The 16,040-nt window shown below is 37.5% G+C and overlaps 1 protein-coding gene across 7 annotated transcripts in view; it reads left to right on the top strand.

Moving 5' to 3' along the window:
* The window catches only part of klc1a (kinesin light chain 1a), a 33,672-nt gene that overhangs the window by 8,308 nt on the left and 9,324 nt on the right, over window positions 1-16,040 (top strand). For 4 of the 7 annotated variants that reach the window (XM_055057063.1, XM_055057060.1, XM_055057061.1 and 1 more), the window contains exons 4-13: window positions 615-693; window positions 2,976-3,204; window positions 4,381-4,468; window positions 6,868-6,969; window positions 8,743-8,916; window positions 9,040-9,139; window positions 9,433-9,485; window positions 9,707-9,774; window positions 10,050-10,158; window positions 10,697-10,858. In XM_055057063.1, coding sequence (XP_054913038.1) covers window positions 615-693; window positions 2,976-3,204; window positions 4,381-4,468; window positions 6,868-6,969; window positions 8,743-8,916; window positions 9,040-9,139; window positions 9,433-9,485; window positions 9,707-9,774; window positions 10,050-10,158; window positions 10,697-10,858 — 1,164 coding nt within the window. Of the gene's footprint in view, window positions 1-614; window positions 694-2,975; window positions 3,205-4,380; window positions 4,469-6,867; window positions 6,970-8,742; window positions 8,917-9,039; window positions 9,140-9,432; window positions 9,486-9,706; window positions 9,775-10,049; window positions 10,159-10,696; window positions 10,859-13,598; window positions 15,718-16,040 lie in introns of those variants that run through there. The other 3 variants (XM_055057066.1, XM_055057065.1, XM_055057062.1) reach the window with 3 other exon arrangements.

The following is a 16,040-nucleotide window of genomic DNA, read 5'->3' as shown; positions in this document are numbered from 1 at the left end:
ACAATGTTGCTGCCTCATCAAAAACAAACCTGGAATTAAAATGTTACTTTGATTCTTTCATGGATATTTGAGAAGTCCTTTAGTCACCATGGCAACCATTCAATTGTCCAAAAAACCTGGGTGGACCTAGCTCCACCATTGAGGTGAAGCTCGTCCTCAGAGCTGCAGTTTCTGGACTTCAGGGCTTCCTCCTCAGAGCAGCCAGCAGCAGTTCTCAAACACCTGGTGGAACTTCAAATTCAAGCCATTAAATTGCAAAGTACAAATTGTTTTGAGTGATACATATAGCATTTTCTTTAACAACTGAAGGTGACATACTAGTTGATTGTGCTATAAAATGCTGATATGTGGAAATTACATGAAACTGCATAAATCCTCTCTTCTTGAATAAGACAAGATTTTCAAATGTTGGTGCTCCAATTATCAGTTTGAGATTAACTTTTTTTAAGACTGTTTTGGTTTCCTAATGAATTGTGTTGTGTGTACAAATCCCGAGAGCAGAATGGCTGCTTTGTAACTTAACTTGTTCCTGTTTTTACCCAAAAACTTGATATTCTCTTCTCCTTTTTTAAGAAAGAAAATCTGTCTGTTTTCTACCTTCTTTTAACCATCAGGAAGAGAAGGAGTGTGACTCCAGTAAAGAGACTTTGGATGACCTCTTCCCAGATGACCAGGATGACCAGGCTCCAGGCAGTAAGTGCTTTCATCTGCTCTCTATATATTAACATAATACTGTGTAAAAGTATAGTATGATTCCTGGTTTATTATTTATTTTTTTTGACAAGTTAAAATCTGAAAATCTTTGATAACTTTTAATGACATTCAGAGCAATTTTTGAATAATATACACACATAAACATAAAATGATTGAGCTCAACAACAAATATATTTATTGTTTTTAATGTCGTATTAACTTTTTATGCAAAAAGGTGATTTTTTTTTCTCTTGTTATTAATGCTTCAATATCTAATGTGTCAGTTTTGATTGATTAATCAAAACTAAAGTCCTATTTTATGCATATTTATTTGGTTGAAAGTGGTTTTAGGCAGTTAAAACACATTAATTTTACACTTAGAAAGGACGGAAACCTAGACATGCGGTAGTGGTGATGTGGAGCAGGTGGGGAGAATCACACAGTGAAAGAAAAATAAATCAAGATAAATAAGACAGAGATGCGTGTGGAGCCATTACATAAGCCTGTTGATGCAAAAACATGCAACACATGCTTTTTCCGACATCCACTGCTCCCATAATATCAGTTGAAATGCTACTTTTTGTGTCTGGTATAAACAGACTTTGGATTCAAACACCACCTGCAGAGGCACCTGGTTATTTATATTGCTTTTCTGAACATTAAGTTGTCTGTTCACTTCACTGCGTTCTAATAGTGGAGAAAAAATCTAGAAAAATAAATTGGTATCATGAATTTGAAATAAAATATGTAAAATGCACGAAGAGACAGGATGGTGGTATGTGAAGAAAATGGGCCTCGTTATTCTTGGGCCTCATTATTATTATTCTTTCAGTAACTGAAGTGCCCGAGGCTCTCAGTGTCGGTACGCGGTTGATGCGGGGCGAGTTGTGGAGAAGATTTAGCTGAGCTCTGAGCTTGTTTAGGCAGCCTGACTTGCCATTAGGGGTTTTTATAAAACTGCAGTCAACAGGACAGGAACAATGGGCATGACAGCCCTGCATTCACTGAAATCAGCTCGCAGCTTAAAGGCCCATTTTTGCCTGCAATTAAAATGAAATACACCACAGCTTTCTGTTGTAACTTGAATAAAAAAATAGAGAGGTATTTAAAGCAGTGCAATGCAACTGTAAGTAATGTAACTGATGATTTTCTTATTCACCTTTAAGAGGGACATTTCAAGTTCCAGCTTTGATTTTATTAAAGATGCAAGAGTGACAATAACAATATACTGACGCATCTGACTGCAAGAGCTTGGAAATAAACCAAAGAGCAGTTTCTGATTTAATTGAAAATGTTCTCATATAAAACAAGATTTAAAAAACTAGCTACAACCAGATTTATATCTCATTAAAACCAAAATATATTCTCTTTTGAACAAGAAAGATGGTAACAGTAAAACAGGAACATCTCCTGGGATATTTAGAAGTAGAGAACACTGGGTGAGGAGGAGGAGAGAAATATCGAGCCGCTCTATGCCTTTTTAACAAGTCGTAATCTGTCAGAGCTGCGCATCTTCTATATAAAACTCATCTCGTTAAAATTAGAAGCTTTCTTGTTTAAGGAGGTCCATCCATTGTCTTTACATGCCTGTCCCTAGAGGGGTCAGGAGGGGTTCTGCTGGCTATTCCAGTGGTCAAATGGGCCACCAGTCCATTATAGGGCAACACCGAGAAAGATGGAAAAAACAATCACGCACGCACGCACACACACACACACACACACACACACACACACACACACACACACACACACACTTGTTTTTGAACTTGGCTTTTGGGAGGAAGCCAGAGTACCCGGAGAGAACCCTCCCTTCCACAGGGAGAACATACAGAAAGACCCCTGAACCAGTTCCAGAAGATGAATTTTGTATTTCGTTATAGAGAGATGAGTTTTATGTCTCGTTTTAATGAGAAACTGTTTTGTTTTAAGAAGAAACTAACCTTGGTGAGGTGAGTTATATCTTCTTTTAACAAGAAAAAACTAGTTTTAACAAAATGATGAGTTTTATATTTGATTTTAACGTGATGAGTTTTACATCTTACTAAAACTGGAGTTTCTGATTAAATCTGAAAAGTTTCCTGTTTTAATATGTTTTGCATCGTTATAACAAGAAAGTTTCCTCATTTTAACAAGAAACACTCTCGTTGTAACGAGATTTTTTTCTCCTGAGTTTATTAACGGGGTCTAGCAGTTAAACTGATCTGTAACAATACCAGTGAAAACATTCTAGAGGTGTTTTGTTGTCTTGTATTTCAGTGATGTGTTTGTGTTTGTGCGTGCAGTGCAGCCAGCTCATGGGAGCGCAGCGGCTGCAGCTGCCCAGCAGGGTGGCTATGAGATCCCAGCCCGCCTCAGGACCCTCCACAACCTGGTGATCCAGTACGCGTCCCAGGGCAGGTACGAGGTGGCCGTGCCGCTCTGCAAGCAGGCACTGGAAGACCTGGAGAAAACCTCTGGACACGATCACCCAGACGTAGCCACCATGCTTAACATCCTGGCACTTGTATATAGGTATAGTATTTCAGCTTTCACTACATGTTTGGAGTACTCATTCATTTTCTGTTGCCTTAACATGTTTTCGATAAGTAGCAGAGTTGGACATTTTATCTTAAAATATGTGTTAAAATATTTTTTTTCTGAAGACTGCAGAGGTTCACAGACCACAAGTCATTGAAAAAGGCCTAACTAACAAATCCTTTTCTCCTTTTATGAGAGAAAAAATGGCCACATACGCATGAAATAATAACCATTTAATTAAAACAAGCTCAATAATTTACATTTACATAATTTATTGTTTTCTCTTTTCTCTCTTTCTAGCAAAAACCAGATGATAAAAGTCTTCTGTGCTGTTCCCTAAAGGGAACAGCACAGAATGATGGTTTTGTTAGAGATTTCATAATTGAGTTTTATTTGTTGTTTCTGTTTTGCTTTTTTATTTTTGATATTTAAAATGTCTTCCAGTTCCAGTGTTAAATGTTCATTAGAACTTAGTGTGTTTTTGCATTATATGACTTAAAAATGGTCTCAGAACAACAATAACATTGTTTATTGCAATAACTTCTGGGACAATTTTTCATCCAGAAAAATGAGTTATTGTGACAGGCTGACCAATTGGCCTGTGTATGAGCTGCTTTTTATCACTGCTGGATAAAAAATCTGGGACGGACTAAATGCTGGAGCGGAGTGCTTCTGTTCTTCCATCAGAGATTTTAGATGATGTCCAATATAATCTGTTTTTTCCCTGATATTATACTGATTTCCAATATTATTATCGGACTGGGACACACTTACTTGTAACATGACTATACTTTGAAATGTTTAGCTTGGATTCTCAGATTCTCGTTGCTTTGCGTTCAGATGAAACCAAAGATAGATTTACACCAGCAAAAATGGAAGTGTCCAGCTCTTCCACCAGATGGGTGGAAATGAATACTAATAATCCATTTTATTTTTCACACTTCTCTGAGTACTTGAGTACCTCTCTAAGTACTCAGATACAAACTACATTCCCAAGATACCAAGAACAAGAATGACGCAGAGGAATTGCACAGCCATTTTTCCTAGACTGTTGTTGGATGTTTTCTTGCTTGAAACTCAACTTGTCAGCTCACTTATACATCACTGCAGAAAACAAAGTATTACCTTGCTTTGTGTATTTATGTCCCACTCTTTAATCCTGTCTTTAAGGGATCAGAACAAATACAAGGAAGCAGCCAACCTGCTAAACGATGCTCTGGCCATCAGAGAGAAAACTCTTGGCAGAGACCATCCAGCTGTAAGTACATCTGCCTGCATAGAGTACTAGGTAATACTCATACTGTCATTTGGTTTGAAATATTTGTGAGCAAAGCTGACCCCCAAGTAGACCCTTTTAGAAGTAAAATGACTAATGGCAGATGAAAAAGATACCCGATTTATGTTGTGGCAAACAGTTGCTCAACTGAGCGTAAAGACCAAGAATGTCAAAATAAAGCTGTCCTGCATTTAGAGAGCTCATTACTTTGTTTTTTTTTTTTGGCTTGTTATAGTCGGGACGACAGTGAAATATATTTGTAATGAAATGCTGCATTTATAAACTGTTCCAAAAGAAAAAAAACAAAACAAAACAAATGCTCTACAGAGCCAGTGACTGTCGATGGTTAATTTGAAGTAAAAGTTGCCTTGAATTGTTAATATGCCACACTATCGAATTTTGTGTTCCTCTAACACAAAATGACATCACTTTTTGTTTTCCTAATGTGATTTCATCTTCTTATTACATAAAAGACACAAAGATTTGGGTGTCTGTTTTTACTGAATACATAAATGTAAAAGTTAGAAATTTATTTAGTCAGAAACATCGATGCATTTTATGTTGTCACACAAAACACATTACGTTTGTTGTCACACCGTTTGCCTGCACTATGTATTGTTGACCTGCTCCCAATGGATAAACACAGAAACCACTAACAGATAAACAACGCTGCCATTCCCCTCACTTTTCACAGTAGATGTAACTGGATGGCATTGAAACGCCTTAACCCATATAAAATGTATATCTTTCTGGTTATAACTCATTAAGTTGGTAGTTCAAACAAGTGATTTACGCATCAATTTCCTTCTGTTTGTACATTTCGAAGTGAGCATTAGCAGGTGGACTAACTATGTTAACCCCAGCAGGACAATGTATTTCCTGTTTGGAGCCTCATCACTCTTCAGTTTATCAAACTGAGTAAGCCCTCCTCTCCTCTCCTCCAATCTACCACTGGGCTCTGATTATTTGTTTCCTCATTCTTAATGTTTTTCTATAATTTATAGTTTTCCTTTTACATCTTGAACAAGCCAAATGTGACTCATCTGTTATCACATTTTATTTATTTATTTATTTTTAGAACCATACCTTTCTGTTTGCTAAGATTTTAACGCTTATACATGTAGACTTAATTAGACGGCCTCACATTAAACCAGTCAGGTTAATTATCCAGCTCACCAGAATTAAAAGCTGAGAAAAACAATTTAGTTCTTAGAAGAGATTTAAAATCAGCCAAGCTCCTGGCAGATCTTTGGTAATGGGAGACTGTTCTACAGTTTAATAGCTTTAGCTGAAAGAACTCGGTCTTCTTTACTCACCAGTTTGGTCCTTGAAAGCATTTGGTTTTTACATCTTAAATCCTAAAATGGCAGTGTTTATGAAAAAAATCTGAGAGGTAAGATGGTATCAAAATATTTAAAGGCAGAGAAACCAATTTCATTCACAAGTTTTAATCAAATGTGACCTGCTGGTACTGATTTTTAGAATTTCTAATAATTGAAAAATGTTATTTGTATAGCGCTTCTCTAAACACTGAAAGAAGAACACATGAATACATCGCATGTGAAAAGAAACAGGATAAGCAAAATAAAGGCTGATTAGCTCATTTGATTTTCTTTTTGAGGTTCATAAAATATAAAGATATAAAGACTGAATGATTGTTTTTCTTTTGAGAAGCCAGTTTTAAGCACATTGACATTTATGACATTGGTTCACACCACTTTTTGGGAAATGGTTAAATGATTGTGTTGGAAATCATTTTGTTGGCTGTGATAAGTTTAGATTGTGTTTTTATTTATTTTTTTCTGACTTGTACAAAAAATAAAGGACCCTTTACTAAAGATAAGTTATATTAAATAAACCAAAGAAGTTTTAATAATCATAATACATTTTATTTGTAGGTGCCTTTCTTGACACTCAAGGTCACCTTACATAATTTATATTAAGTCATAGGGACCTTTAACATATTGGCTCTTCCTATGATCTTCTCCTGTCCACCTTTGCTGCTCTGCACTTTGTATCTTTTTGTATCAGCCCTTACAGTCACATCACATCTTTTCTTTTCCTCACGTCGTTCCTCTTTTTGGCTAATGGATCTCACAACGTAATCTGAATTGAGTTGCAACAACACACTTCCAGCAGCCTCCCTATTTCTGAGTGGATGCAGGTTCAATCAACTTGATTTGGATCATAATACTGGTCACCGCAATCACTTCCTGATTGTATTTTGTCATTTATAAGGCACCTCACTTTTCCCCTCGTCAAATACTCGTGTCAAATCGGTTGCATTGCACTAGTGTGGTGTTGATTGAGTTGTTTGTGGCGAAATTTGATCAAACATTTAAAAACATTGTAAGATAATGAATGTTTTGTGTCGTTGGTAGGTGGCAGCTACCCTCAATAACCTGGCTGTCTTATATGGGAAGAGAGGGAAGTACAAAGAGGCAGAACCTCTCTGCAAGAGGGCGCTGGAGATCAGAGAAAAGGTACGTCCGCTATCAGTGGGATTAGTGCACTAAAGAACCACAAGTAATTGAAAAGAAGGACTTGTCCTTGGACCATGGAACGCATTCACAGAATATTTTCCGTCTTTGACGGGGTTGCTTTAGACAGTGAAGGACAAATCTGAAGGTCATCCATCATTTTTGCAGGTTGCAATGCACTCCTCTAACCACTTGGTGCACATGTGCAGACATTTTGAACTTTACATTGCTGAGATAACTACAGAGATTGAAAAAAAAACTATTTGAGTATCATGTCTGATCTGGACACTAAGCTCAATTCATCTCGCTTTCTGGGAGCTGACAGCCTGTTTAAGAGTTATAGACAGGACGCTTTTTAATGGAAACGCACCAATTGTGAAATATTTTTTCTTCCAACATTAGCAGAACATCAAAAAAGTTTTGCATACATTTGTTTTGAAAACACAGTTTGTGATAGAGCTTCCATAAAGCAGTGAGGTATTGTGAACACTAAAAGAGAGAGACTGAGAAGTCAGCTTGAGTTGAGATTGAAGAGTTTTTGCTCTTCTGTACACGTTGTCCCTGAATGCACCTTAGAGGTTCGGCTTTTATAATGTTCCAACTCCAGGCGGTTGAATGCTACTAGAGGCACCAAGTTTTATTTGCTCTTATATTTTCAGTCTGATTAGTAATCTGTTCTCTCAGAATATATAAGATTAGTAAACTTGTTAAAATTTTAGAGAAAGTATCGATATATTAGGTAGTATTTTCTTTTAGCATACCTGCAAAGAAAAAAATCAACCAGATTTATATTGACTCAATGGATTGGAGTTGAGTACATAATCTTTATAGTTTTGTTGTATAAGTATATCAATCATGTGAGCCATAAGTGGGTAACTGCTTCTATAACACCTACTGACTTATTAAGTCACATCTGTAAATGGAAGTGAGAACTGATCTTGCCTGTTGAAAGCATTTCCCATTTTTCATTGGAACATTTGAGCCTCTTCCTGAATGAACTGCCAAGGGATGTGGTGAAAGAAGAGTGCTAGTGGTTGGGATAAATAACATGAGGATACGGTATCCTGTATCACAGGAGAAAGTGTTAACAGTCAGGACTGTTGTATAAATTTTCTTTATATAACAGAGCCACCATGTGGGTTACAGACACTGAAGTGTGTCCACAGCGGGTTGCAAAGCAACCCTACAGGGTCAAGGCTTTCCACAGACTGGCTCAGTAAACTAACAGCAAACACCAAAGTGGAAAAATAACTTGCTAGTGTGAGGGTTTATTGCCTATCTTGTCTCTGTTTTTATGAGCGACGCCACACTGACGATTGCCGTTTCCTTTTACAAACATCCTTCCTCTTTTCTTCATAATTTCTCTGCTTGGTGACCCTGTTGACCCGGCCAGCTATGCTGCTCAGCCAGACTCGGAACACACCTTCTGCGATGATGTCAAGCTGCCTCGAATGATCCTATCAGAGATACCCTGATCAGGATCTTGTGGCCAGTTTCAGGCTACACTGAGATCATTAACAAGATCATCCTGTGTAATTGTTTGCTGATCCCTACCTGTTTGAGGAAAGATCTTGTATAAAGTTTCATTTTCCAAAAATTGTATGAACAATTGTTACCAGGATTCTTGTTGTGTTACCAAGATCTTGTTGATAATCTTGGAGCCTTTTGCAATTTCTTTTTTTGCCCTTCAACTACTCTTTGAAGATGTAGATGACTCAAGATTTTTGATTGTTTTATCTTTTTAAAGAAAGGAAACCCTTAATGTGTTTTTTTTAGGTGTTGGGCAAGGACCACCCAGATGTGGCCAAGCAGCTGAACAACCTCGCCCTGCTGTGCCAGAACCAGGGCAAGTATGAGGAGGTGGAGTATTACTACATGAGAGCTCTGGAGATCTACCAGACCAAACTGGGACCAGATGACCCCAATGTGGCCAAAACCAAGAACAACCTGGTGAGGAAGATTGAAGCTTTTAGGAGGGGAAAATACTTCTGTCTCAAGGCTGTGTCTTTGGCCTCGTTGGATCTCTTTTCACTGTGATTCTGATCACAATAGCCAGTTTTCTGTGTTCTTTAGGCTTCCTGTTACCTAAAGCAGGGCAAATTCAAGCAGGCTGAGACTCTGTACAAAGAAATCCTCACCCGCGCGCATGAGAGGGAGTTTGGCTCTGTTGATGGTAAGATTATATAAGATTGTTAACTAATTAATGAAATATATAGTTATCACAAACAAGTTAAAAGTATTCAACAATTCCTTGTCAAGTGTAAAATTAACCAGTTGTGGTGGGCAGTCAGAGGTCATCTGTAGTCCTGACTGAATTACAGCTGTCATAGAGACAAAAATAATTAGAAACTTTTTTTTTAAGCAACCCTCAACATCTGCTGTCAAAAGGAAGACACCTATAAACAAAAACAGCCTTTTAGTTTCCATGTTCTAGTTGCCACAGCTGATTTTGTTTTTCTCTTTCAGATGAGAACAAACCAATCTGGATGCATGCTGAAGAGAGAGAGGAACAAAGCAAGGCGAGTTTGATTCTTAAATGTCCGTTTAAAATCATTTGTTTGTTAAATCTTAAGGTATTATGATGTTCCTTAATGGCAGTGGTGCACAAGTTAACAATTTCAGGTTCCTTCTTGCAAATCAAAGGCTTTAACCTGCCTGTGTTATTGGACTAGAACACAGAATAAATGTTGTATGTTCAGGCTTCTCTTTCTAAAGAATAGCTTTGTATCTTATTTCACAGGGGAAACTGAAGGATGGTTCACAATTTGGAGAATATGGAGGCTGGTACAAAGCATGTAAAGTTGACAGGTCAGTTTTTTCTCCTACATCTGACATCATCGGCCTGAAATATTGTTTATTATCAAGCTTGTTTTTGATATTCCACGTTAATCAAAGTTATTCCCACTCCCAAATTAGCCCAGGACACACCTGAACCAATTTACACATTTTCTTTGAAAGATTTATAATTTATATTGTGGAGATAATAAAGTGAACATGCAGTAAATCGTCAAACAATTGCAGTTCTTATTTTACTGATCAGCAAAGTGACTTACAAACATTATAATCCTCTCACCGCATTCCAGCCCCACGGTGACCACAACCCTGAAGAACCTGGGAGCTCTGTACAGGCGGCAGGGCAAGTTTGAGGCAGCTGAGACTCTGGAGGAGGCAGCCATGCGATCCAGAAAGCAGGTGGGCTGTTTCACTTCTGCTGGTTGAAGTGAGTCAAACAGCACAAGTGTTTGTACTTTCAAAAACAGAATGACTTTTTTTTTTTTTTGTATGATATTGAGGTTGGGTTAAAAGTGAAACTTTATGAAAATGCTAATTTTATTTAATCTAAAAATATTGAGGGTTCCTTCTTTGAGAATACTTAAATAGAATCTAGGCCAGAAGTTGTCAGAAACAGAGCAGGATGGCTCACACTGCAGAACTTTTTCTGAAGAATTATGTGTAAGAATATCCAAGTGAAACTGTAAAAGTTGAATGGCAAAAACATATAGCTATACAAGATAAAAATAGGCTAAATTAATTGTGCCTAATATCTTATTCAAGTCCAGATCGGCAAATGACATGCCACATTACTGTCTAGATCTTAAAAAGTACATATATGTAATTAATTGAATTACTTTGTTGCAGCTTATAAAATAGTTGCGGTGAAATTACATTGACTTGTTGTTGCAACCCGTTCCATTTTTAAAGTAACCTACTGAGCGCTGATGTGTTTCAGGGTCTGGACAACGTGCACAAGCAACGCGTTGCCGAGGTTCTCAGTGAACCAGAGGCCGGCGACAAGCATCGCAGCCGAGAGAGTCTGACTTCAGACACGGTGAAGTACGAGAGCGGGCCGGACGGTGGCGAGGAAGTGAGTATGAGCGTGGAGTGGAACGGGGTAAGTACAGTACACAGCCCTCAGCGCTTTATACCAGCAGCCTGTCAGCTGGAACAACAGCTACGTCCCTATGATACTCAGCCTCCATCTTTATGGACCAAAGCAACAGTTCCAAATGAGTAAAGAGAGTGAGGATAGAAGCAGAGTGACCATCTTAAAGTTCACTTCCCTCTGCAGATTACAATTGCAATTCATGTCTGTTTGGATGTTTGGGGGGAAAGCATTGTTCAGTGGCTTCTTTCAGTAAAGATACATTCAAAGTGTTTTTCTGAAACAGAATAGCATTATCTAAAATGGAAGCAATTTTACTGTTGAATCAGCTTCATATGGATGATTTCAATAGCATCTTAATGATGATGCTGATTGTCTGTCACTGCTGTTTCCATGCTGCTGTTGTAGTTGGGGATTGCTTATTGTAGGGTTTTCTCTTACAGAAACTCAAACATTTTTGGACAGAACGGGCACAAAAACATAGATTAAAAAAAAAAAAAAAGAATATTGAATTTTTACATGTTGTACCATGTTGGGTTGAAATGTGAGTAGACAATTTAAAGTTGCCTCAGGGGATAAAACTCAAGTCACACAAGTTGAATTATAGTCATTTAATGAGCCATCAAAAAAAATCTAAGATTTAAAAATTTTTTGTGTGATTTCCAATCTGTAATTTTGTGAATTTCAAACATTGCTCTTTTAATGTTACAGTAACATCCAAAGGTTTTATGACATGGATTTTAATTATAAAACCTTTTAAAAAGAATTATAGTATATCTTCTATGAAACACAATGAAGTTTCATCATATGAAGGGAAAAGCTACCAAATTACTGTAACCACACAAAGCGTTTCTCTTATGATGCATTAACTAGTCTGTATAGTTATAACAAAGACAATATGACAACAAACATTTAGCATCTTTGTTTGTCGCTGACCCTAAAACAGAAATGCTGTTTTCTCATATCTCCATTTCTATTGGAGTTTTCATAAATAATTGTTTTTAGTGATTTTTAAACTGAGCTTTTTGGATGAAAGGCCAAAGTGCATGAAATATATTTGTTTCCCCAGAGAGCCGGCTATGTGTGGACTTGGCCCAAGAGTATGTTTAGTCTAAAGCAGGCCAATAGGGGATCTGGTCCAGTCAAGGATGAAATCATTAGATCCCAGATGTCTGCTCGTTTTCTTGAGCATTCCTAGCTTAAAATGTTTTCTGTTCCACTTTCTAACCCACTTAAATCTACCACATATAAACCCATCCAGCCTGTCTCTCTGCAGCACAGTCAGGTCTCTAACCTTCCGGAGACTCTGCAGTGTTCTGCTTCTAGTCATGTAGATGGAGACGTGGCTGTAAATTTCTGCTGCTGCTTCTGCTGAACTAGTCCTCTTGCATAGCAACGGTTGCCATAGCATCCTGAACAATCAATGAGCATCTGAGCCACGGCTGGTCATGACTGGTCATGTGTTTGTAGAGAGGATGCAGCCAAATCAAACACCTGAACCTGACCGAGCTTCAGAAGGGATTGTTTTTGTCTTCATTTGTACTTAACAGAAATAAACATTCAGCTGAATTTATGTTATTAATAGATGATAAACTGTTGAATACATTATTGTCAAATTTGTTACATTTTTATGTCTGTACTTCACCATCTATCTGCGATTTAAAAACCATATTTTGGTTTTCAACTTGTCAAAGAAATGGTTTCCTCGACAGTGCCCTCTACAGGCAACTGTGAAATCACTTCTTTTCCCTCTAATTAATAAATCAAACTGAAAAATCTTTTCTGACTTAACCAGGGCTCTGTACTGTACTCCTGCTTGATGTTCTCTATCTGTGTGCATTGTGCTGCATGCATCCATGCATTTGTTTGATGTGCTGCTTTCTGAGAACGATAACTGTGACTTTTCTCCTCATTTTTTGTCCTTCACTTTTCTTTTTTCTACCTTTGTCCCTAAACATATTTGCAGCCAGAGAGAGAAAAAATGAAATTGCAGTGCATAGCTGACCTACTTTTAGCGCTACTTTAAATCTGAATTGGAGAAAATATCTAAGTTAATTGCTTAATGGGGGTGTGACATTTTTTAATAGGTTAGTTGAGCATAAAAAACCAAAAGACTCCTATATGTGTTGGCAAAATAATTGAAGCAGAGTTCTGGCTTCTCTCATGTGTTTTCTTTATTCCTCTCCTGTTTTTTTGTTTTGCTTTAACAAAGTTCCACGGCCTTAATTAAAGTCTCTCAGCTGTTTTCCAAATTCAGACACAGGATTAAACCAACACAGTGGACTGTTGAACAGCTCCACCTAGAGGCCAAATTAAAAAAATGCAGTATTTCATCATAAACTAATAGTGGAAAATGGAAGTTCAGACCTCGAGAAAACGTTTTCTAGCCAAGTGAGGAACCTTAGCCCCATTTGTGGAAATCAGACCTGCTCTACTTGCACAAATTGGAAAAATATCAAATTGTTTACCATGTTGAATGACCTAAATATATATTTCGATTTATGCCATTTGTTTCACTGATTTTTTTCATTTGCTTTTTCTGATGTGTGTACAGATGTAGTGCTTCCTTCCACTGTTTGGTGAACAGAGCTATTAGAGGAAACCTTGTGTGCTGCCTCCATCTGCCTGCTTTGCTTTGCTTTTGCAACTTTTGCTCCATCCATGTCTCATATGCCTTTGTTCTTCTACCTGTCACTGTTTATATTTCTCTCTCTCTCTCTCTTGTCTTTGTGCTCTGTCTGGATGGCAGGCTTAACTCCAGATGCCTTGTAATGGTTCTAAAAACTTGTCTTCTGCATGACGGATGCCTGGCCTCACCTCGCCTCCACCCCTCCAGCTTTGCGGTTTTCTTCAATTTCCAGCTCCAACCCCCTTTAAACCTTACTTTTTTTTTATCCCGGAGGGATTCTTCAGACCACACTGAACCTCACTGATACCACTCTGACGGCCCTCTAACCCGACTGAACCGTTCATCTGCTGTGACAGTATGTCCATAAACGTAGCTGTTGTGCCCAGAAATTCTCTTCATTTTGGCCTGAACTCCAAAGCAATGAGGTTTTTGTTCAGTTACTGTTCCTCATAAAAGTTTTCATATTTCTGGAACTTTTTCTCTTTTTGTCAGGATACAATCATAAAATTCAGTGTTGTGATTTTTGGAGGATTTTATAAGAGACTAACACAAAGTAGTGCATAATTGTGAAATAGAAGGAAAAGATACAGTTTTCAAAACCTTTTACAAATTAAAATCTGAAAAGTGTGGCAATTTTTTTTTTTAATTAGTCGGTACACCTGCTGCACAACATCGCCAGGTGTACCAGTGAATCTACATTCATATGTAGGACTGCAGCTAACAATTATTTTAATAATTGAGTATTTTATCAAGTATTCTGACAATTATTCGGATGAAGAAATTGGCACATTATGCAGATTTTTCATTTAAAAATAAAACTTCCATTGCCTAAAATTTGCATTCCTTTAGTGAACACGTGATCACATTTAGAAAATTTACTATTTATTTGACTTATTTTACTAATTGAATATTTATTTTGTGGAGTTGGTAAGAAAAGCTGTTTTGATAATGACTGAAGAGTGAAGGATACAAAAAGTACATGGAAGTTCACGGTTATGTGCAGCTACTTTGTGTTGGTTTATTACCTAAAATCTGTAAAAAAAAGAAAAAAAGAAAAAGGTTTGTGATTGTAACTTGAGCAAGTTATAAGGGGGAATATATTCTTTTGCATTTAAATACAAATTGCTAACAGTGTCAGCTGTCAGATGGTTGTTCAAAATCTAACACATGCAGTTTTTTACGACACCTGTGTATCTATATGCAGTTTTATGGAAACGCAGATCTCATTTATCAGAAATTACTTTGAACAAAAACCTTAAAAGAAATGCTGGGTTTTGTTCAAGAAGCAGGTTTCGACTATATTAAAAATAATCAGGATCAAGCATTGGATCCGCTCTTTTGTCATTAGTCGTGTTGGTAAAAACGGAGCCGACCTGAAGGCTACACATCCTAATGAAACAAAACTGTAACAAAATGGCAAGGACAAAGAGAAATAACACAGATGAGAAAAGAGACATTATGGCTGATGTTGATTTTCCTTTGGGTCAGAATGAAAGGGAAACGTTTGGATGTTCAAACACATCAGCTCCTATTAAAATCCACTACAATAATCCTCATGTCTCATAGAAACATAGCCTGTAGATGGCATTATGACATGACTAGACATTCCAGTCAGAGAACACACAGTAGATGTTATTCAAACTTTGTCCAATCCATTTCAAGCTTGTCAGCAGGTCATGATATCCTGCAGTTCTAATGAACTGTATTATCCATTTTCTACTGACAGAAATAATCAGAGTAGTGACTCAACACATTGTAAATGACGGCATCAGCATAACCAGGAGCAGCGTAGCTTGTAGTTCTGCACATGTAGGTCTCACTTCTTGCCACAGTAGCAAGTAGTTCATCTGTTTCCTGGGAGGTCAGGGGTCAACAGAGCATGTGAATGCCAGCTGGTTTTCATGCAGGAGGAATTAAAATGTGGTTTTAAGAAAAGCTGTTAGTTTTTTTATTTTTATTTATTTTATTTAAAACTGTATTGAGATTAATTCAACTGAAATAGGAGTTTCATCTTTTACCGTCTGTGTATCTAGCTTAGGGTTGGTAGTGAGAACGTGACGGCATTTGGTGTAAATAAACATTTATTGTTGCATTTCCTGAAACTTTGGGGTTTAAGGAGCCTTTTCCTCAGCCTGTCCTCCACTTCTGCTACTAATATTCTGTGTCCTCTGTCTCGTTTGTGCGTCTCCCAGTTTGTCTTTAACTTCTAATAAAACCTAATCGCTCTGCTTTACCTGAACCTGTGCCTCTTGCCTCTTTGTGCGTTTCTTCTCTGCTTCTGTGTGCCTTTGTGACCGAATGAGAGTAAAGTTTCTTGCACCACACAGCAGCAAAACACGTTCATATCTCACTTACCTGTGTCATTTTTCATTCCACATTTTCATACATTTTCTTTCAAATTGTCAATCTTCATGTTCCAGAGGTTTACTGGGTAGCTTGTTGTCTAGGAGTTCACTAACTTCACTTGACTTCTTGGAGACATTAAGTTTGTCAAAGCTGTAGTTTAGACAGACTGAGATCAAAGTTCACTGTACTTTACAACATGATCAAGCTGTTTTGGGT

This window comes from Poeciliopsis prolifica, unplaced genomic scaffold (genome assembly GCF_027474105.1).
Source record: "Poeciliopsis prolifica strain line A6 unplaced genomic scaffold, Auburn_PproV2 SCAFFOLD047, whole genome shotgun sequence".
NCBI classification, from domain to species: Eukaryota; Metazoa; Chordata; class Actinopteri; order Cyprinodontiformes; family Poeciliidae; genus Poeciliopsis; species Poeciliopsis prolifica.
The sequence above is the reverse complement of the archived record's forward strand: the minus strand, read 5'-3'. Positions and strand labels throughout refer to the sequence as shown.